At 36.2% G+C, this 25,159-nt stretch overlaps 1 protein-coding gene across 1 annotated transcript in view; it reads right to left on the bottom strand.

Annotated features, from left to right (window-relative positions):
- Positions 1-19,577: 19,577 nt before the first annotated feature.
- LOC111046715 overlaps positions 19,578-25,159 on the bottom strand; it is a 225,584-nt gene continuing 220,002 nt past the window's right edge. The window contains exon 8 of the mRNA XM_039435443.1: positions 19,578-19,814. Within this exon, the coding sequence (XP_039291377.1) occupies positions 19,593-19,814 (222 nt within the window). The 3' untranslated portion in view covers positions 19,578-19,592. The remainder of the gene's footprint in view (positions 19,815-25,159) is intronic.

Raw genomic sequence — 25,159 nt, 5'->3', positions numbered from 1 at the left:
ACTGTAATTATACAATTGTCAAATGAAGTATTAATATATATATATACAGTATATATAAAAACGCAGTTAGTCAAGAGTACCTATGTACAAGGACCTGGGAAGAATCAAAGACAAGGAGCAATAATTAATATATCACCCCTGCAGAAACTCGTCCACAGAATAGTATGGCCTTTCAAGCAACAGCCTCTTTAACATTCCTCTGAATCTTCGTAAGTCCGCCATGTCTCTAATATCCTGAGGTGATATATTATATATTTTTGAGCCCATATATTGCGGAGATTTTTCAAACATGGCGGTTCTATGAGCAGCCACTGATAGGGAGGCTGAGTGCCTTGTATTGTAACTGTGGATTTCATTATTGCGGGAGAAGTTTGGTAGGTTTTTGTGAACGTTTGAACAGATCTCCAAGATATACAGTGACAGCAGTGTAAGTACCCTGCTACTCAGGAATAGTTCTCGACAGGGATATCAGGGAGGCTTACCAAAAATAACTCTTAATGCTTTTTTCTGAGATCTGAATACTTGGATGAAGAATTTTGATCTTCCCCAAAGGGTTATGCCATACTTGAGGGGAGGAAAAAGATAACCGTAATATACCACCATTAGGGCTTTGAAGCTCAATGTGTTTTTGAGCACTCGCAGTAAGAAAATAGCCGAGTTAACCCTGGAGCATATTTTTTGAGTGTGTACTGACCAGTCCAATCTACTATCTAGTGTTACTCCTGGAAGATCAACAGCAATGTTCTGCTGGGGTACACTCAAATCGGCCAAATCATCAGAGTTTCTGGCTGCAAAATGGGGGGGTTGGAAGGTAATGAACTTAGTCTTACTTGAATTCATAGACAGACCATTTGCAGCAAACCATCTCTTGATATTCAGTAGCTCTTCCTGTGTTTGGGTGACTACATCTCTCAAACTTGAATTAGTGATAATAGAAGAAGTGTCATCAGCATACTGAATAAGTGGCCTAGTAGAGCAAGATGACAGATCATTTACATATATGATAAATAATGTGGGACCAAGAATGGAGCCCTGTGGTACACCAGCATTGATTACAGCCCATTTTGATTGATAGTTCTTATTGTCATGGTTTATTAGGGTGGCCTGCATCCTCTCTTTCAAAAACGAATTGAACCACCATAGCTCCCTTCCCCGAATGCCATATTTTCTCAAATTTTCAACAAGAATATCATGATTTACGCAATCAAATGCTTTTGACAGATCGCATAGCACTCCACATACCTGCTGGGAGGCGTCTACACTTGCCGACACAGTATTGAAAAATTTTATTAGAGCTGCTTCTGTATCAAGTCCCCTTAAGAAGCCAAATTGTGTTTTTGAGACTATATTATTCACTCTCAGAAAATGAAGAATTTGTTCATTAGCTGCCTTCTCAAAAAGTTTGGAAAAGGCTGTTACGATGGCAATAGGTCTGTAGATGTTCAAGTCCTCTTTGTCATTTTTCTTGAAAATAGGTCTCACCACTGCTTACTTCATTTTATGAGGGAACTCGCCAAAAGTAAAAGACTGGTTGAGGATCCTGGACAAGGGTTCAGACAATATATCAGCAACCATCCTGAAAACTCTCACTGGAATTTCATCCCATCCAGCTGAATTTTTATTTTTAAGCGATTTAATGAGCACCTCCACTTGCTTGGGACTAAGAATTTTAAATCTCATCCTAGAGCTGCAGTTACCTACCACGTTGCTTGTTGAAGCAAGCAGATTGTGAGTACTTCCAACACGGTTTGGAACATCGATAGAAAAACTGTTAAAATCCTCTGCTACTGAACTAGGTTTGATTCTTGCTCTAGATGGGATTGTACTTGCTTTATCCTTGTGCTTACCTAGCTCAAATTTCACTATGTCCCATGCGGCCTTTACTTTGTTGTTGGCTATCTCCGAGTACTTTTCATGATATTTCCTCTTGGTAAGTTTAATGACACTTTTGAATATTCTATTATACGATCTGTAATAATTTTTAAAGTTTCGATCCTGTGTTTCCATGTACAGTTTATGTAATTCTCTTCTCCTCCTACTTGACGTTACAATTCCAGCAGTAATCCAACCCTTTCTATTAGTTTGTTCCATAGAAATGGCACGGAATGTTTCATTGAATATAGGCAGGAATTTCCCTAGAAAGCAATCAAAGTTCTCATTGACTGTGAGAGACTCATTGAAATCCCAATTTACAACAGAGAGCTTGTCTCTGAATACCTTGAAGTTGTTAATGGAGAAGTTTCTCATTTTCACACTTTTTTGAACTTTTGACTCAGGTGTGACTCTCTCTGACATGGGTAAGAACAACCCCCCATGGTCAGAGAACCCCATGCTGAGGACAATTCCATTGCTGACTTCCACATCATTTTTAGAAAAGATATTGTCGATGCAGGTAGCAGAAATTGATGTTACTCTGGTTGGGGTGTTGAAATTGGGGGATAAGCCATATGATGCGAAAATTTCGAACAAAGTTTTAGCATCCTCGCTGTCACCAAGCAAGTCCACATTGAAAACCGCTGCAAAAAAGACGTTTCCATACCTGGCTCCAACACCAACGTGATGGAGGGAAGAGTCAAGTATTTCAAAAAATTCTCCTACATGCTCTTGTCTGGGGATCCTTTAGTGGGATATTTTTAGTACCTTAGGTCTGGTAAGCTCAATGCACGATGCCTCAAATACCTTTTCTTTATTAAATACATGTGAATCACCTCTAACTTTATATTTAACATCATTTCTCACGAGGATTGCTGAGCCGCCATGATTATCTACTGCCCTAGAGAAACTATTGTGCTGAGAAACCAGGAACCGAGTTAAGTAGGCTGACATTTGAAGTGTTCAACCAGTGTTCATTGAGACATATTATGGAAATGAGTGTGTGGAATTCAGAAAGGAAGACTTGCAGATCATTTCTATTGCTTCTCATTCCATGGATATTGATATGTAGAAGATAAGGAATATCCTTCTTCAAGCTACTTGATAATATGTCCCTGGGTTGCGGACCACTCAGGTGAGAGATCATGCCACTGCGCCCCCTCTCAGCCACTTCATTAGAAAATTCTCCCTTACAGCAGTATCTCTAAATTGCACCCTATCTCTGATCAATTCTGAAAATCTGTTACACAGAATGTGTTTTCCTGACTTGTTTAAGTATAGTCCATGCCTTGTGAAACCTCCCCTACTTAATCTCTCATTAATGAAGCAGATTCCCAGGTTTTTGACATTCTTTCTTTCAATTGTGTTTATATATCTATGGATGAAATCATTTGCCCTGTCTATTGCCATGTTCAGTTCGGGTTTGTCAAATCGATTAGGAATGGTGGTCACAATCAAGTTGGTTCTTAGACTGATAGGGATCAGGTAATCCAAATTCTCTTTAAACCGGTCGAAGTTTTGGGATTCAGTGTCGTCAATGTCATTTGTACCTCCCATTACTATCAAGTAGTCCTTGGGTACAAAATTTGATGTTTGTTTGTCCGCTCTATTTATCACCTGGCCAAACATAGCATTTGACTTTTAAAAGACTTGTAGGCTACATCAGAATTAGGGATTCAAGCTTTGACAATTTCACATATATCGCGTCCATGACTATCAGCTAAGAAAAGGATTTTGTTTTTTTTTTCATTTTTTACTCGGTTTTTTCTCAGTTCTTGGTTTATCTTCCGGGCGTTCTCGCTCTGCACAAATAGTTTTGTTTGTTTTATTCGGTTTTCCGATTGGTTTTGTTGTTTTTGGTGAAATGCCAACAATGCAATTATTATCGTTGGATGATGCGTCCGATATGGAGTCAGCCAATGAATTGTTTAGTATACTATAATAATTTTTTGTTGCAGTGATCATAGGATTAATGACTTTGTAATTAGTAGCCGTGTCACCAGGAGAGTAGAAGCCTCGGAGATTTTTTAGCTCTATCTCAAATGATTCATTTTTGCTCCTCAAGGCAGTATTCTCAGCCTCCAAAACCTCAATGCTCATTTTCATCTGCTCTATCAACGTTTTATTCTCCATCAATTCCCTGTCAACATCGATTGAATGATCCACTACATCGCTCCATTGCTGTTTGAGTGTAGTTAAATTCTCCTTCAGTTTACTGTTCAGTTTTCTTTTCTCAACAATACAATAGTTTCATCGTGATCGTCACATGAATGGCTTAAATCAGAAATCAAAGGAGGCGCAGATAAGTTCGGGGTGCTATGTAATTTAGATTCATTGAACATATTCTGAATGGCCGAGAAAATTTCAGCAGTGTCATTGAATGACTTTTCAAAAGCTACGACATTATCAGTAACCAGGCTACCTACTGAGTCATTCAAAGACAACTTAGATCCATTGGCAGTAGCATTCGGTGGATGATTATGGATAATTGTCAGATTTGGCTCTAGAAAGTATGCGTGAACTGTTTTTATTGTACAAATGCACTTCTTATTCAGACAACGCCAAACTATATGACCCTGGGGTGTAGTCCTAGATTTCCTGAATTTATATCCATTATAAATCACCGCCAAGTCTCCCGTACTAGTTGTCGTCATCTGTAGCTTCATATCAAGTGCAAAAAACCTCTAACCAGATCAGAATAAGATTGGTATGGGAATTAAAAAGCCGTAATTCCAATAGCAGTATGGAATCAGAAGAGATGAAAAGTTATTGCTTACGTTAAGAAAAATTCAGATGAATGGGAAAATTCGTGAAAAAACTATAAAATGTAAATCATTATTAAAAATATTTATGCTTAATGATAAGAAAGAAATTATATACTCTACAGGTGGAAATGTTACCAAGCATTAATAAATTGTAGAGATTTTTATGTTCAATCTTTTCCACTAGAAATTCTTTGTTAAAATTGAATCTAAAGGTGTGTACAGACTTTCGCTCTGCTCCACAACCAAACGTCACTCCAGCAGAGCGATTGATGATCGACCGGGGAGCAACAGTGGTTCGACCGGGGAACGCGAGGAGATCTAACATCTTCCGTAACGTTCATGATGAGTGCGTGGGTGGAGCGACTGTGGTTCAATGGAGGAACGAGGGCGGTACGAGGATGGAGCGTGCTCGGCGCGGGTTGGAAGCGCAGATATGTGTACGCAGCTTAAAGCCTACAGATATGGGACTTGTGGCAGTTGATAGAGCTTATCACTAACTATTCTAGATATAAATTTAATCAAAATCGTTGGAGCCGTTTCCGAGAAAATCGCGAAAAACCCTGTTTTTGACAACATTTTCGCCATTCAAGCCGCCATCTTGAATCGCATTTGATCGAAATTGTTCGTGTCGGATCCTCATTTTGTAAGGACTTCGAGTTCCAAATTTCAAGTCATTCCGTTGATTAGGAGATGAGATATCGTGTACACAGACGCACATACACTCATACACACACACACACACACACACACACACACACACACACACACACACACACACACACACACACACACACAGAGCTTATCAATGACTATTTTAGGTATATATTTGATCATAATTGTTGGAGCCGTTTTCGATAAAATCGCGAAAAACCCTGTTTTTGACAACATTTTCGCCATTCTAGCCGCCATCTTGAATTGGATTTGTTCGAAATTGTTCGAGTCGGATCCTTATAGGGGAAGGACCTTAAGTTCCAAATTTCAATTCATTCCGTTAATTAGGAGATGAGATATCGTGTACACAGACGCACATACACACACACACACACACACACACACACACACACACACATACAGACCAATACCCAAAAACCACTTTTCTGGACTTAGGGAGCCCCGCCAAATGCATTTTAGAGGTTGTGATAGCTTTTTTTGAAAAACCATAATTATGTATATGAGTAAATTATTTTTCTTCCCTACGTTTTTTCAAGTTGTTTATAACCACCAAATCGCTAAATATGATGAGAAATCTCGCCAAAAGCCAAGAGTCGCCATATGGTTTATCAATTATATGTGAGGTCTTTTAGGTCTGTTCACAGTGATGTCGATTGAAACTTTGCCCGATGCCAAGACATTGGTTGGATAGAAGCATGTACGGAAATGTACGGAAAAAAGTGAATAGAGCTGCAGTGTGACCTATGTGTGATGCTAATTTGAGATATAGCTAAATGGGCTTCGGCAAACGACTGTGCAACGACCAACCATTTATGTCAGTGTTAGTGTCTCACATAGCTATGTTTGATTATTATTGTGTAACGACTCTGCAACCGGGCATCAATGCCAAGCTGCAACAGTATATTTCGCACCTAGGGCCGAAAATGAAACTTTTCCGGCTCGAAATCAGTTTTCAAGACGAAGGCCATAGGCCGAGGACTAGAAAAGTTTGAGAGCCGGAAAAACATTTTTGCCCATGGTGTGAACGCTATTTTCGACCACACAGAAAAAAAAACAATATTACTACATATATCAGAACAATTGTTTATTAAGCACTTCCGAGAGCAAAAGTGGAAGGTCTAGCAAATCTGAGGTAATCTGAATATCGGGAAATTGTCCAAGTATTTTTATTTTTTATTCTGATTTGTCTAAATAACCTAAAAGATTATGTTCAATGTTATGTGGGAGGTTGAGTTTATACTTTTTTATTCTTTCAATTGACAATAAAATGATTTTTTTTTAATGTTTTAATTATTGGATAATTAACTCAAAATAATATTTGAAAAATAATGAAGAATTTTTTGATCAGCTCTTTCAGCACACTTGAAATTCAGCGGCCGAAAAGGGTACTCTTTCCGGCCTTAGCCAGAAAGAAACCTGTTCTGGAGTCAGACGAGAGTCGTCTGCAAACAATGTCTTCAGATCTACTTAGGGACTGGAAAACAGATGCTTCCTGTTCAGTGTGGCGAAAAAAAAAATTGTCATAGTCATTCAATCTCAGCTGTTTTCCATGCATGAAATCCCATAACAAGCTGTTTGCAGAACAAATACACATATGATTCTCATAACAGCATACTCTACTGTATGTTTTGTAGTCCGAAAAAGGAACAGCAAAACTGCTACAAAAAACCACCTTTAGTGCCCCAGGTGGTAGTTTTGTCAACTTTGTAAACTAGGTTATGTTTAGAGAATGCATGTAGTACCTTTAGCACAAGCAGGTAATGTTTTCTATTTCTCAATTATTCTTCTTTAGATTATTATGACAAAAAAAAGTGTACGTTACTTGGACGTGAATGGCTTTTGCAGTGCTTGAATAAAATTCTAGTTGAGGCAGACGCCTCGAGTGCCCCCTGTGGGTTGGGGGAGCTTTGAGTCAAACATCATACTCAAAAAAGTGTTAAAAACCAGAATTCACCCACAGTATCCCTGCTTGTCGTAGGAGGCGACTAAAAGGGACCCCAAGGCAAATCCAGAAGTTGCCTTGCTTTCAAACCCACGGGTTCTGCCCTATCATGGCAGTTTCGGAGGAGCAAAAAGAGAACCCCAAGAGACCAGAGATTGGTGAAACTTCAGGCACAAATCCGGTTCAAGAGGCTGAGTCGATGGTGACCAGGTGCCCTAGAGGCAATTCGGCGACCCCTTCTTCAGCGGAAGGACCTACAAAAGAGACAGGAATGGAACTCACGTAGGTCACGAGTTTGTGGGTGGAAAGGCCAAAACTCACCACTGCTCAAAGAAGGGCGGCCATTTAGGCAGAAGTTCTCGGGAGAGGTGAGGCTTTTTACCCTGCGAAGTTTTGGAGGAGCAAAAAGAAAAAACCCGAGAGACCAGAGAAGGGTGAAACTCCAGGCACAAATGTTAATTGATTGATTGATTGATTGATTGTTTGATTGTTTATCACAAATGACAATGTATTGCCCGGTCTTGCAAGACCCATTGCATACTAGCACTACATTTTAATGGAAAAAATGAACAATTAACATATTCAGAACAGAAAATAAATATGTAGATGAGAGTACATAACTTTTAGAAACAAAGAGTAGAACCTATTTGTTTACAGAATAGAAATGAGGAATACACATAAATTCTATCAATACAAAGTAAATGAAATAACTCAAATTAAATTTTCTTAACAGATACACACACACACACACACACACACACACACACACCACACACACACACACACACACACAACACACACACACACACACACACACACACACACATACACACGCGGGCGCGCTCAAAGAAAACCCAACTAAAAAAAAATTGAAATAAAATACTGTAGAGAGAAAAAAAAACAAAGAAAAAAACTACTCGTTGTCCTCCAAAAGTAATTTGAAAAGTCTCATCTTGAAAACGCTTAGTGAAACAGAAAAAATGACATGTTCAGGAATAGCATTCCAAAGTCTTGCAGCAGTGATCACAAACGAAGAATTGTATCTTGCAGTGCGATGAATAGGAATCTGCAAGGTATACAAATGAGATCTCATGTTGCAATCTGGATTGACATCAACAAGACGGATGAAATCATCTGCTAGATAAGTAGGGCCCTCCCTCATGACCAGAATTTTATATACTTGACAAAGAAGAAAATACTGTCTACACTTATCCAATTTGAGCCAACCCAACTCCATGAAGAATGGAGTGATTCGTGAGAAACGCCTTGCATCAAATATGAACCTGACTGCATAGTTCAATGAGCGTTGGAGCCGACCATTCAACTCATTTGTTATGTCTTTATAAGGGATGGAGCAATAATCAAAGAATGGCATTATCAAGGACATGACAAGGGTAGTGCGAACAGCTCTGGGCAGAAATCTTCTTATCCTTTCAAGTTGATGGATTCCTCCAAAAACCTTATTATAAACATGAGTAACTTGTTCTTGCCAGCTCAATGAGCAATCAATCAATAAGCCAAGTACTCTGACACTGGAACAGTAAGGAATATTAGTATCATTTATGGTCACTGGAGGTGCACTAGTGACGTGCAATTGGTTCAACAGCCCAGGATGTCCAATGACAATACTTCGGGTTTTTGAAGGGTTAAGCGTCAACCTATGAGCAGAAGTCCACTCAACAAGCAATGCTATATCGTTGTTCACTTGATCAATGACATGTGTGAATTGCGATTTTTGAAAATGTGAATAAATTATCAGGTCGTCAGTAAATAGATGATAAGAGGTATTGTTGAGAATCATTGGAGCATTATTAATATAAATTGAAAATAGAAGAGGACCTAACACCGAGCCTTGTGGGACTCCTTGATTGATAATACGCCAAGAGGAGACGTCACCAGCTGTCCCCACCACATTCTGAGATCGACCCATCAGGTAAGATTTGAACCATGCCAATGTGGAGAGAGAAAAATTGCATTGATTTTTCAACTTTCCCAACAGTGTGAGATGATTCACATTATCGAAAGCTTTGCTGAAATCAAACTGTACCAAAAAAATACCAGCAGTCAACTTCTTGTCCAGTGCAGCCCGAATATCATCAGTTATTTTAATCGAAGCAGTGCTTGTACTATGATGAGGTCTGAATCCAGATTGAAACTTGGCAAAGAAATTGAACCGAGACAGATATTCAACCACCTGCCTATGAACTATCTTCTCATGTGCTTTGGATATCAAACAGAGAATATTGATTGGGCGGAAATCATTGGGAGCTGATGTATTTTTAGTTTCAGGGATAGGTTTAATCAATGAACACTTCCATAAGTCAGGAAAAACTCTTGACTGCAGAGAAAAGTTAAAGATGTGGGTGATTGTGGGGAGCAGAATGGGAAGTAGCTTTTTGTAGAAAAGAATTGGAATACCATCCACCCCTTTATCGTTCTTATTTGCGTTGAGGATAATATGAGATACTTCTGCCGGGTAAACATATGAGAAAAAGAATGGTTCATCTGGAAGGACATGGAGAAACTGGTTGATTAATTGGTTTTGTGCTATCTCCTCATTATTAATAGGGGTAGTTGGGTTGATGGGTTCAACAAAATAATCATTTAATTCATGTAGTGGGAGATCAATGCTAATATTTTGCTTCTTATTCCGATGAGCACCCAGGCGACGGACGTTATCCCGTAGAAAAGAAGTAGACTTATTACAATTGAATGTATTGTGGTAGAATCGTAATTTTGCATTTCGGCATAAAGATTCAACTCTATTTCCCAATACTTTGAAACTGTTGAAATCAGCCTCACTATTAGACCTTCTGAACTTTCTTTTTGCCCTATCCCTTTCACCCCTTGCTTGTAGAATCTCCCTAGTAATCCATGGCACTGGTTTATGTTTAGTATGAGCAACATGGATTGGTGCATGCTTATCGAAAACATCCAAAATCATCTGATTAAATAGTGATACTTTATCATTTATATCATTTAAAAGACCAATTTGGTGCCAAGGCATATCAATTGCCTCATTCAATACCCTTTCAATATCAAAGTTCCTGAAATTCCTGTATGTGAAATGTTCCCCAGCAGTTGATAGGTCATAAATAACAAAAATCAAGTCGTGATGAGAAAAGCAAGGTGCAGGAAACTGACCATAATGAGAAACAAAATTAGGTTCACTAACAAGTACCAGATCCAAAAGTGTTTTAGAATTGGGGAGAAGATAAGTTGGAGTTGATGAATTTATAACATTGAGATCCAAAGAGTTAATCAAAGTCATAAGTTGATTCTTTTCGAAGCCATCTTTCAATAAATCACAATTGAAATCACCAAGCAATATTATATGCTGATATAAGTGCATATAATTCAGTAAGGCATTCTCAAAAAGAGACAGCCTTCCTGCCTTAGGAGGACGATATACTACACCAATGAGAATCTTACAATCATCCGACGAGATCTCAATGAAGAAAAATTCTGGTGACTTGGAATAGGGTTGCGGAGAAGAATGCAACAGTTTTGGTGGAAGCAAAGATCGTATGTATACAGCGACACCCCCTCCACCCTTCCCTAGCTTATCATTACAGAATAATTTGTAATCAGACAATTCGAAGATTGAATCAGGCAAAGAAGGCTTCAACCAAGACTCGCTAATACCAATTACATCAAAACTCAATGATAAAAACATTTCCTTGAAATCATCAAAGTGACCTGGAAGGGACTCAGCATTGATATGATACAGCCTTAATGAATTAGGATAATCGTTGAGTCTTCTTTGAATTATACACACATCCATCGTTACAATCACACTTAATAATTATGTACAATAAACTTGCAAAATGATATTATACAAAATAAAATTAAAAAGATTCCTGATTCTATTCGAAGACAATCGCACAAATGTCATGAGGACTCAGTAACAAGAAAATGTGGGTCAAGAGGTTGAGTCAGGGGTGGCCGGGTGCCCTGGAGGCAACTTGGCCACCCCTTCCTTAGCAGGAGGACCTTCAAAGTAGGCCAGGAGTGGAACTCACGTAGGTCACGAGGACTAATCAGTCTGGAGAGACTGCCAAGCATATCACACCGGATTGCGACAAGCAACCAGGTGATGAATGGGATGTTAGTATGAGGAAAAGCTCCTGGTTCTTGTAAAGGACACAGGTGTTGGTCTGCCTAACTACTTGGGAACACAATAAGCTTCGGTTGATGTGTGGGGTTCTTTGAACCTTTGGATCCTCGAATCCATCCCTTCAAAAACATTAAACAATAAACGCCACGTGTAAAGCAGTCGGAGTTGACCTGGGTCCGGAGGCGATAGACAGCTGCCACCGCCTGCCCAAGGGGGCAAACCAACACTCCCCCGGGATCATCGTCAAATTCGTACGACGAGATGACGCGCACAAGGTACTAGATAAGAAGAAACACGTGAGGAGACTTTCCACTCGCGACGTCGGATTTCAAGCGGAGGATCGCCCAGTGTTCATCAATTTGTCACTTACTCTGGTACGTAGAAAGATTCTATCGCAACTAAAGAAGCTCCAAAAAGAGAAGGATTTTAAATATGTGTGGGTGGATAGAGCAGGAAACATAAAAGTAAGACCAGTGGATAAGGGAAAAGTGTCAATGATTAACAGTGATAAGGATCTGGAAGCTTTTATTGCTGCTATGGTTTAAATTGATGATAGACTACGATTCCGTATGTTTTAAAGTGTTATTTATCCGTTGTTGGAAGAAATAATTTGCTCCATGTGAAATAGTAAAAATTTTTGAGATGGAATGAAATAAGCACAGCAGATTCACTTTGGTTGTTAAATGGCTTATCTTGGTGATTGATGTATATACTTAAGTATTAATAAGGCTATATTATGCTTACATATGAATCTATATAGATATGCACATGAAATTTACATTATATAAATCATGTACTCGTGCATGAAACTCTGTGTAAAGAAACATATTGATATTAAAATTGAAAACTCTTTAATCTAATGATTGCCAGGCAAATGTATGTGAATGAATTACTCTGATAAGCTGGGCATTACTATTATTATTATTGTGACTTCTGCAATATCCGACGGCTTATAGCTAAAACGTTTTCACAGTGCAGTTCAGAGATACCTTTTGCCCTGCAATTACAATAACAACTTATCAATAAATTCTTCTTTTTCGTTTCATTATCATTTATTGTTATCTCTTTCTTTCGCTCTCAGTGAAGTTAAGAATGACTAAGCTGTAGCCTACACTAGTATCCAATCTGTTATACTGCCTCCTGTAATTATTATGATAAGATTGCGTTTGTACAAATTCAGTTATCGCAATCAGATATCGGTGTTAGGTGCAATTATTGGTTGTGACAATTCAGATAGCGGTGGAGGCCGAAATAGCAATCTGATATTGTCTGTGGTATTTTTCTAGCTGCGTGCCAAACCCTGGAATTATCTTCAGAGTGATTCAGTGCTGTGAGTGCATGCATTATAGAATAATTGTGGGGGGCGATTGAAACAGTTTATTCAATGGTTTTTGCTATTACGATCACGGTGTCAGCTTGTTTTATTCCAAACTCCATTTCTACTCAACTTGCTTATTTATGCAACTCTGAACCCATTTCTTGTTATTTGGTTTAGCAAAAACTGCTTCTTTTGTTTAAATAATTCTCACAAATTTTTTTAATTTGAGTTTTCTGGATCCTTCTATGGGTTGGAAAGACCATTTTCTTGTTTAAAAGAGGCGCGGCGCGAAGTCGCAAGATTGGTAAATAACTTTACCCGCTCGGTTTAACATTTTTTTTATCTTCTTCCTTATTAACTTACTTTCTTTGTTTTTTTTCTTTTTCATTACAATTAATATTATTATAAATTTTACAGAATAGTATTATACTCTTATAGAAAAATATATGTCAGTTCTTGAATGTGATGATGATCTCATAGGCTATCATGATACAAGTGAAATAGATGATTTATTCTCTTTCGAACCACATAACATAAGCAATAAAAACTTATTGAATTTTTTTCATACTAATATAAGAAGCCTGAATAAAAACTTTGAAGAACTGGTTCATTATTTAGGAAATATAAACTTCAAATTTCATATTATTGCCTTATCAGAAACGTGGATTACGGATGATGCTCATTTCACTTACGGTCTTGAAGGATATAATGTTGTACAGAATAAAAGTAAACATTCAAAGTGTGATGGGATATGTTTATTTGTTGATAAAAATTTTCATTTTGAAATAATTGATTTGGATATCGAAGAATCGAATTCAATCTGTATAGTTTGTTCAATTGATAACATCAAATACACAATAATTTTAATTTATCGCTCTCCAGCTACCAACATTAATAATTTCATTTCAAGTCTAGACGCTTGTTTGAACAGAATGAAGGACACTACCAATGTAATTTTAATGGGCGATATAAATCTTAATATTTTAGAAAACAATAGTTTAACAAATGAGTACTTGAGTACTCTGCATATCAACGGATTTAAATCCTACATTAACAAGCCGACAAGGATAGTGAATGGAAATGGTACCTGCATAGACCACATATTTTTCAAGGAGGGGGGAAACATTAGAGACCTGCAGCGTGGCGTGATTATTAAAACTAACATAACAGACCATTACAGTGTTTCACTGCACTTGAGTGAAGCCTTGAAAAATAACGCGGTAGCAGGGGAATTATGGACCAAAACTGTAACTGACTTTGACGGATTAATAGCTGACTTACAGGTTGAAAACTGGGCTGATATTTACAACACCGACAATATCGATGCAATGGTTAGCAATTTCATAGAAAAATTGACACAACTCACAAATAAAAGAACAAAAACAATCAGATTAAGTAAAAAAAACAAACCAGTAAAAAAATGGATAACACCCAGTCTAGTCAATGCAATCCGAGAAAGAGACAAATTACACAGGAAGCTCTCACGACAGCCAAACAATATTGAATTGCAAACCCGCTACAAAAACTACCGGAATACTTTAAATAATTTAATAAAAAGGGCAAAAATAGATTATTTTAATGAGAAGTTCGATGAACATAGGAATAACGCCAAGAAAACTTGGGAATACATTAACGAGCTGCTGGAAATAAAGAAAAACACAAAAGAAATAAGCCTAGATGCAGATATACTCAACGATTACTTTGCTAACGTGGGTGTATCATTTGCCAGAAAAATATCAGGAAATGTAAGTGATATCCCAGTTCCTCGATCGCTATCAAATTCATGTCAGCACAGTATCTTTCTCAACCCCACAAACTCAAACGAAATAATGTCAATTATAAATCAGTTGAAAAACAAATCTACACCAGGACCAGATAACTTCACAGGACCTTTCATAAAAAAAATTCTCACCACATAACTGGACCCTTAGAACATATATTCAACAAATGTTTAAATGAAGGATATTTCCCAAAAAAGTTCAGAGAAGCCAGAATCATCCCAATACCTAAAACCGGAGATTTAAAAAAACCAGAAAATTATAGACCGATAAGCTTGATAAGTAACCTTTCCAAAATATTAGAAAAAATAATAAAAAACAGAATTATGAGTTTTTTAGAGAAAGAAAATATAATAAATGAAAAGCAATTTGGTTTTCAAAAAAATAAGTCTACTAAAGATGCAGTCATCCACTTGAACAAAATAATTTTTGACAATTTTAATAGCAATAGAAAAACTCTTGCAGTGTTCATGGATCTATCAAAAGCTTTTGATACGATACCTCACAATATATTATTAAACAAATTAGATAGGGCTGGAATTAGAGGTGCAGCAAATGATTTATTTTCTTCATATTTGACTGAAAGGAAACAATACCTACATCTTCAGGGTCAAACTGATATTAAATATACGTCAGGTTTCGGCTTGCCTCAAGGTTCTGTGCTTTCACCAGTTCTTTTTTTGTTATATGTGAATGACCTACTCAAACTAAACCTCCAAGATTGCACCACTCTGTCTTTTGCAGATGACACTGTATTGATCTTCAGCGGCAAAAGCTGGGTAGAAACTTTCAATATAGCCAATAGAAACCTAATAATTATTAGAAAATGGCTTCAAGAACATATCCTGACTTTAAACGCTGACAAAACTAAGTATATCACCTTTTCACCCAATATAACTGGACAACCAGCAACAGATTTAAATCTTAAAATAGGGACAACAAATAATAACAATGAAAACTCTACAGATAATACAGAAGCACAAAAAACATTAGAAAGGGTTCACACGATTAAATATCTTGGTATATTATTGGATCAACATTTAAAATGGAACAAACACATAGATTATTTGTGCTCAAAGTTGAAATACCTCATTTACATTTTTTACAAAATAAATAAAATAAAAAACATAGACATTATACGGAAAATTTACTTTGCATACGCTCACTCATTATTTCAATATATTAATGAAGTATGGGGAGCTGCTTATGATACACATCTGAAGAAATTATTTATCTTACAAAAACATATTATAAGAGCAGCATTAGGAAGACCTCGACTCTATCCTAGTAGGGACATTTTTCTTGAATTTAAGGTCCCTACAATAAGACAGAATTATATGAAAAATATAATACTCCATATCAATAAGAATAAATCTAATTTTCCTGCACACATAACACCCCATAATACACGTCCTAACAATAGATTCAACACAGAACTCATTAAGCTAACCATATGCAGGCATCAATTTACCTATTATTGCAGCTACATTATAAATAAAATTCCAAACGATTTTATAGATAAACAAATGACACGTAATTTAAGCAAAAGCATAGATTATTGGATTGAGCATAACATATTCTTCAAACTAGTTGTATAAAGTATAATATTGTATCCAACAAGCATTGTTACTAAAAACATTGAGCAATGGTTTTTTCATTTTCACGTTCTCGAACACGGTATTGTAAATGTTCCCTCATCATCTTTTTTTTTATCGTATATTTTTATGTATTCCCTGTGTGAAATATTCACTTCATGATGGCCTCAAGACGTCACAGTGGTTAATTGGATTCTACTTTGTCATATAGTATGTACTATTCTTAAGTTTTTAATTTTTTTTCTGAGCCTTTGAGACTTTTGTATATTGCTGTAATACTTTCTTTAGCTCTTTTTATTTTAATTTTTATATCGCTTCTTACTTGACCTGAATTGAAGCAGAATAATTTAACCGCAACTCACTGCCAACACACAAGGACTCTTATGTTGGCAGTGCTGAATATTACATTGATTACATTGATAATTATTGTTGTGTAAGTTACAATAAATGTATATTTTTAGGTGATTGTATATTGCATACTTTAGTGATTGTATTGTACAAATATTTGTATGTGATTTTTGGCAATAAATTCAATTCAATTCAATTCAATTCAATCAATTTTATTTGCGTGAGGATAATATGAGATACTTCTGCCAGGTAAACATATGAGAAAAAGAATGGTTCATCTGGAAGGACATGGAGAAACTGGTTGATTAATTGGTTTTGTGCTATCTCCTCATTATTAATAGGGGTAGTTGGGTTGATAGATTCAACAAAATAATCATTTAATTCATGTAGTGGGAGATCAATGCTAATATTTTGCTTCTTATTCCGATGAGCACCCAGACGACGGACGTTATCCCATAGAAAAGAAGTAGACTTATTACAATTGAATGTATTGTGGTAGAATCGTAATTTTGCATTTCGGCATAAAGATTTAACTCTATTTCCCAATACTTTGAAACTGTTGAAATCAGCCTCACTATTAGACCTTTTGAACTTCCTTTTTGCCCTATCCCTTTCACCCCTTGCTTGTAGAATCTCCCTAGTAATCCATGGCACTGGTTTATGTTTAGTATGAGCAGCATGGATTGGTGCATGCTTATCGAAAACATCCACAATCATCTGATTAAATAGTGATACTTTATCATTTATATCATTTAAAAGACCAATTTGGTGCCAAGGCATATCAATTGCCTCATTCAATACCCTTTCAATATCAAAGTTCCTGAAATTCCTGTATGTGAAATGTTCCCCAGCAGTTGATAGGTCATAAATAAGAAAAATCAAGTCGTGATGAGAAAAGCAAGGTGCAGGAAACTGACCATAATGAGAAACAAAATTAGGTTCACTAACAAGTACCAGATCCAAAAGTGTTTTAGAATTGGGAAGAAGATAAGTTGGAGTTGATGAATTTATAACATTAAGATCCAAAGAGTTAATCAAAGTCATAAGTTGATTCTTTTCGAAGCCATCTTTCAATAAATCACAATTGAAATCACCAAGCAATATTATATGCTGATATAATTCAGTAAGGCATTCTCAAAAAGAGACAGCCTTCCTGCCTTAGGAGGACGATATACTACACCAATGAGAATCTTACAATCATCCGACGAGATCTCAATGAAGAAAAATTCTGGTGACTTGGAATAGGGTTGCGGAGAAGAATGCAACAGTTTCGGTGAAAGCAAAGATCGTATGTATATAGCGACACCCCCTCCACCCATCCCTAGCCTATCATTACAGAATAATTTGTAATCAGACAATTCGAAGATTGAATCAGGCAAAGAAGGCTTCAACCAAGACTCGCTAATACCAATTACATCAAAACTCAATGATAAAAACATTTCCTTGAAATCATCAAAGTGACCTGGAAGGGACTCAGCATTGATATGATACAGCCTTAATGAATTAGGATAATCGTTGAGTCTTCTTTGAATTATACACACATCCATCGTTACAATCACACTTAATAATTATGTACAATAAACTTGCAAAATGATATTATACAAAATAAAATTAAAAAGATTCCTGATTCTATTCGAAGACAATCGCACAAATGTCATGAGGACTCAGTAACAAGAAAATGTGGGTCAAGAGGTTGAGTCAGGGGTGGCCGGGTGCCCTGGAGGCAACTTGGCCACCCCTTCCTTAGCAGGAGGACCTTCAAAGTAGGCCAGGAGTGGAACTCACGTAGGTCACGAGGACTAATCAGTCTGGAGAGACTGCCAAGCATATCACACCGGATTGCGACAAGCAACCAGGTGATGAATGGGATGTTAGTATGAGGAAAAGCTCCTGGTTCTTGTAAAGGACACAGGTGTTGGTCTGCCTAACTACTTGGGAACACAATAAGCTTCGGTTGATGTGTGGGGTTCTTTGAACCTTTGGATCCTCGAATCCATCCCTTCAAAAACATTAAACAATAAACGCCTCGACTAGAAACATCATTCCCCTTCCCATCCATGTGATGTAAGATACTATTGCAAGAAATAATTCAATGTGAATATATCCATGGAAGCTCACCATATTTCAAAATCTCCTTTGTAACTGGATCCACATATTTCACCTCTGTAAATCGAATACTCTTCTTCCCTAGTTCTTTATTATTCTCTTCCAAAAATAACTTGTGGGCCTCTGTGATTCCATCATAATAGTGGATTTTCTGCACCGGTATTCTGCCTACAACTTCGTTTACTATCCTCAAGAAGTTACTTCCCTGTGGAAATAATTAACAGAACAGAATCATCTCAACAGAAATATTATAAATTTATTCAAAATCATATGTTTATTTGTTCGGCAAACAGCTGTTTATCGGCTTGATTTCATGGATGTAAAACAGCTGAATTGAATGACTATGAGAAACAATATCTTGTTTACTAGTAGTTCTGTGAACAGTAGACCTCACGCAGTATTCTCATCCACAAGTACCTGATAAAAACATTTCCTTGAAATCATCAAAGTGACCTGGAAGGGACTCAGCATTGATATGATACAGCCTTAATGAATTAGGATAATCGTTGAGTCTTCTTTGAATTATACACACATCCATCGTTACAATCACACTTAATAATTATGTACAATAAACTTGCAAAATGATATTATACAAAATAAAATTAAAAAGATTCCTGATTCTATTCGAAGACAATCGCACAAATGTCATGAGGACTCAGTAACAAGAAAATGTGGGTCAAGAGGTTGAGTCAGGGTGGCCGGGTGCCCTGGAGGCAACTTGGCCACCCCTTCCTTAGCAGGAGGACCTTCAAAGTAGGCCAGGAGTGGAACTCACGTAGGTCACGAGGACTAATCAGTCTGGAGAGACTGCCAAGCATATCACACCGGATTGCGACAAGCAACCAGGTGATGAATGGGATGTTAGTATGAGGAAAAGCTCCTGGTTCTTGTAAAGGACACAGGTGTTGGTCTGCCTAACTACTTGGGAACACAATAAGCTTCGGTTGATGTGTGGGGTTCTTTGAACCTTTGGATCCTCGAATCCATCCCTTCAAAAACATTAAACAATAAACGCCTCGACTAGAAACATCATTCCCCTTCCCATCCATGTGATGTAAGATACTATTGCAAGAAATAATTCAATGTGAATATATCCATGGAAGCTCACCATATTTCAAAATCTCCTTTGTAACTGGATCCACATATTTCACCTCTGTAAATCGAATACTCTTCTTCCCTAGTTCTTTATTATTCTCTTCCAAAAATAACTTGTGGGCCTCTGTGATTCCATCATAATAGTGGATTTTCTGCACCGGTATTCTGCCTACAACTTCGTTTACTATCCTCAAGAAGTTACTTCCCTGTGGAAATAATTAACAGAACAGAATCATCTCAACAGAAATATTATAAATTTATTCAAAATCATATGTTTATTTGTTCGGCAAACAGCTGTTTATCGGCTTGATTTCATGGATGTAAAACAGCTGAATTGAATGACTATGAGAAACAATATCTTGTTTACTAGTAGTTCTGTGAACAGTAGACCTCACGCAGTATTCTCATCCACAAGTACCTGATTGAAACTATAGACCTTATGGAAATACAGCAAGAGACTGACGCACATCTGTGTTATCACTTGTCAGCTGATTCATAATGAATAATTCTATGGTCTGATTTTCACTCTAATATTGGCGTATGAAGGAGGCTCCTTTGTCCTTTTATATTATCCTTGAAATGCAAAATTTCCAAAAACCTTGTATATACGTCGACGCGCAATAAAAAAAGGAACATACCTGTCAAATTTCATGAAAATCTATTACCGCGTTTTGCCTTAAATGCACAACATATAAACATATGAACATTTAAACATTTAAACATCCAAACATTCAAACATTCAAACATTCAAACATTAAGAGAAATGCCAAACCGTCGACTTGAATCTTAGACCTCACTTCGCTCGGTCAACTACGACAAAAATCTGGTGTGGCGCACTCACACAACTTTCCTTGCTGTTATAAAAGTTGATCACGTGACGCTAGTGTTCACGCGCATCTCAAGTCTACTATTCTAAGATCTGAGCCAGGACAATAACGCTGGAGACACACGAGGTATGCTATCTCTTCATAGTGAATGATTTAATAGAATCAACGGTGCCAACATTTAACGAACACAACTAAGAAAAATCATCAAATTCGGTGCACACATAAAAAAGTCATTGAATGTCGAAATTTGAGGCTCGATTATTATCTATTCAAAATCATATGTTTATTTGTTCTGCAAACAGCTGTTTACCGGCTCGATTTCATGGATGTAAAACAGCTGAAATTGAATGACTATGACAAAAAAATCATGTTTATTATAAGACCCTCGATAGGGTGTAATATTAATTGACCGAGCGAAGTGAGGTCCAAGATTCAAGTCGACGGTTTGGCATTTCTCTCAATGTTTAAATGCTTGAATGTTTAAATGTTTGAATGTTTAAATGTTTAAATGTTTAAATGTTCAAATGTTTAAATTTTTAAATGTTTGAATGTTCAAATGTTTAAATGTTTAAATGTTTAAATGTTTAAATGTTTAAATGTTTAGATGTTTAAATGTTTAAATGTTTAAATTTTAAATGTTTAAATGTTTAAATGTTTAAATGTTTAAATGTTTAAATGTTTAAATGTTTAAATGTTTAAATGTTTAAATGTTTAAATGTTTAAATGTTTAATGTTAAATGTTTAAATGTTAAATGTTTAAATGTTTAAATGTTTAAATGTTTAATGTTTAAATGTTTAAATTTTGAATGTTTAAATGTTTAAATGTTTTAATGTTTAAATGTTTAAATGTTTAAATGTTTAAATGTTTAAATGTTTAAATGTTTAAATGTTTAAATGTTTGAATGTTTGAATGTTTAAATGTTTAAATGTTGAATGTTTAAATGTTTGAATGTTTAAATGTTTAAATGTTAAAATGTTCAAATTTAAAAATGTTTAAATGTTTAAATGTTTAAATGTTTAAATGTTTAAATGTTTAAATGTTTAAATGTTTAAATGTTTAAATGTTTAAATGTTTAAATGTTTAAATGTTTAAATGTTTGAATGTTTAAATGTTTAAATGTTTAAATGTTCAAATGTTTCAATGTTTAAATGTTCAAATGTTTAAATGTTTAAATGTTTAAATGTTTAAATGTTTAAATGTTTAAATGTTCAAATGTTTTAATGTTTAAATGTTTAAATGTTTAAATGTTTAAATGTTTAAATGTTTAATGTTTAAATGTTTGAATGTTTAAATGTTTGAATGTTTAAATGTTTAAATGTTTGAATGTTTTAATGTTTAAATGTTTTAATCTGTTGGAGCCAGCTCTAGTTTTCATTTTTCGTTTTTGAATTGGACGCGCGCTCCTCGTTCAGTTCGTATTTCTTTCACTTGAGTGCGTCGCGCTCACTAGCCGGTAGGCTGTTTCTTTCAGTTCAGTCTCGCTTTGTAATAGCTTGCCTCGAGTCGGGAATTGATATTATTCGTCGATCATTCCCAGAAGAAAATCGTTCTTCAAATTATTATTTTTTCGTTAATGTTAAATCGTACACCATAAACCTACGTTTGGAAGAGTGTTTGCCAAACTCCCTTTAGTTGAAAGTTTTAAACTATTATTTTTCGATTGGAAAGTTCACCGATCTATAGTCTTTAAAGACATTGTAAATATCTCGTCAGAAATATATGTGCAACGTTATATGATGGAAGCCGAATTTACCAACAGTAGATGACAATTGAGCTTGCCTTTTCACCATCCTTGATTCATCTCCTACCTCGGGGACACCTGAATACCTTACCTGGGAGTTGTAAGCTCAATAATATAAATATTACATTAGGTACTCTGCAGATTTTCGGTGAGTTGTTCTTTTATATATTCATTACATGTACTTGTTTCTGTAGAGATATCACTTGTTTCTTTTCTATTCAATACAGTCCACTTTACATCAAAATTATTGATTACCAATTCAAAATCAATATAAATTTCGTAAAGTTGAACCTTAGAGTTTACATTGGTCATCCAGGCCGAATTTTATTGGCTATTTTTTATTCAAATATTTGGCAAGCACTTATCCAATTTTATTGTAAATCGTTTGTGCATGCTAGGGTTCAAACCTGTTTGTACATTATGAATTGAGCCGATCAAGTTGGTTCACTCTTATCTCTATTGTCCGATTGGAACCGTTACTTTGCAATGCTGATAACGTTATCGCTTAGCTTGCTTCGTCTATTGAGCTTTCTCTGTTCAATTTGTACTAACATTATCATTTTGCTTGCTTGAATCATCAATGAAAATCGTTCATTGTTGCATTCGTAATTTTATTCGAAAATTAGTAAATGAAAATCATTAAGACCTTTCCAATATCCAATCATGAGTGAAAAGAAGTTAAAGCTCAAACGAGCTAAACTTGAGCAATATTTCTATCGTATTCAACGTACTTTCGATTTGTCAAAAAAGGCTTTAAAAGAAGAAGCTAGTGCTAAACAATTTCTAATTCTCTATAGTTCCACTCTTAAAACTGTTCAGGATTATGAAGCTGTTGAAATGGAAATACAGGAGCTTGGAATGGAAAAAGACCCGGAATTTGTACCCAAATTTAGTAGTTCACATATGGAAATGTTCGAACATATGGAAGCAATTGCTAGTGAATTGGAAAAACGCAGTCAGGTTGTACCTAGTGTTTCTACCCCGGCTCAACCTGTATCTTCCAATAAGGATTCGTCTAATATTTTACCAAAAATTGAAATTCCTGTGTTCGACGGAGATCAATCAAAATGGGCGGTATTCTACGAAATGTTTAAATGCATGATTCATGACAACAAATCGATTCCAAATCAACAAAAGGTCCAATATCTGGTGTCCAAACTATCTGGAGAAGCGGCTAATATTTCACGTCATCTACCACCTATTGCTAATAATTATGAAATTATTTGGGATGCATTAATTAAGCGGTTCAATGACCCCCGCTCACTCTCAAATGTGTACTTGAAACAAATTTTCGAATTCAATTGTCTAAAATCTGAGTCTCGTGCAGGTTTAGTTTCTATAGTCGATCAGTTCTGTGGTTCAATTACTGCTTTAAAACGCCTACGAGGTGAAGATGTATCTGATGCAATATTTCTGTTCCAAGTGTTGAAAATTTTAGATCCTGTTTCTCGAAAGGCATTTGAAGCTTCAGTTCATACTAAGGATGATCCCACATATACTGATTTTGTTTCATTCATTGAAAGGCAGATTAAATCGTTACCGCATGACGAATCGTCTAAACAATGCAAGCCAGTAGTGAAACCAATACCAAAATCCAAAGTGTTGGTTGTTCAATCGAATTCGCAAGTGACCAAATCACCGGTAAAAATATCAGAATGTCTGAAATGTTCGATGACAAATCATAAATTGATCAATTGTCGTCTTTTTCGTCAGTTATCACCTTGGGACCGTTTTCGTTTTGTTAAGGAGAAGGGTTGCTGTTTGAAATGTTTCTCGCCAGCCCATCGTAGTAAAGATTGTACTTCTTCCAACTGCGAGGAATGTAGTCAGAAGCATAATTCGCTTTTACATTTCGGAAATGCTTCAAATTTGTCATCAAATTCGGATGCGAAAAAGGTAGAAAATAATACTATTACCTGTTGTTCTATCGATTCGAAGTCGGCACCGTATAGTGTTCTACTATCAACTGCTCAAGTCGAGGTACCTGATAAGAGAGGTAGATTGCACAAAATAAGAGTTTTAGTTGATTCAGCTAGTCAAAGTCATTTCATTACTCGTAAACTTTGTCGTAAATTGCAACTATCGATTTCTCCTTTCCAATTAATTGTGAATGGTTTTGGCGGAAATTCGCAATCAGTTTTTGGTCATACTTTGTCACGCTTCAATCTCGACTCGATTCTAGTGTTAAATTTTCCATTGAACCATTAGTTGTCGAAAAAATCATGGAACAGCTTCCCACTAGTAAAATTGATAATTCTAAATTATCAAATTTGTTTGGTCTTCGACTTGCTGATGAAAGTTATCACATTCTCAGCGAAATTGACGCTATTATAGGAGCTGAATTAGTGCCCCATATTTTCCGAAATGGTCGTGTGGAAATTGATTCGAATTATTTGATGGCCTTGGAAAGTGTTTTCGGTTATATTTTGATGGGTAGAGCCCCTATTTTAACTCAATCTTCAGAAAATTCAACGTGTTTGATGACTTGTCTAACATCACCGTTGGATAAGTTAGTTCGAAAATTTGGGAAGTGGAAAGCGTTCCAGATGTAGGAAAACAACTCACTGCTGATGAGTTGGAATGCGAGAAGAATTTTGCATCGTCCGTTCGTTGTGAAAATTCGGGTAGATTCGTTGTCTCATTATCGTTTTCAAAATCCCCTGATTGTCTTGGTGATTCTTATGCTATGTCAGAACGTCGACTCATCAGTTTGGAGAAACGACTGGCACGTGATCCAAACATGCGTTTAGTGTATCACGATGTCCTCTTGGATTATCTCAAACAAGGACACATGGAATTGATAAAAAATCAGAGTGATAAAAGTGGTTATTTTATACCTCATCATGCTGTAATCAAAACTCAGAGTCAATCAACGCCTTTGCGTATTGTCTTTGACGCAGGCGCGAAAACTACTACTGGAGTATCATTGAATGATATACTTCATATCGGCCCCAAGTTGCAAACGGATATTTTCGTTCTGTT

This window comes from Nilaparvata lugens, chromosome 9 (assembly GCF_014356525.2).
Source record: "Nilaparvata lugens isolate BPH chromosome 9, ASM1435652v1, whole genome shotgun sequence".
Classification (NCBI taxonomy): Eukaryota; Metazoa; Arthropoda; class Insecta; order Hemiptera; family Delphacidae; genus Nilaparvata; species Nilaparvata lugens.
This window is presented reverse-complemented; position numbering and strand designations above follow the sequence as displayed.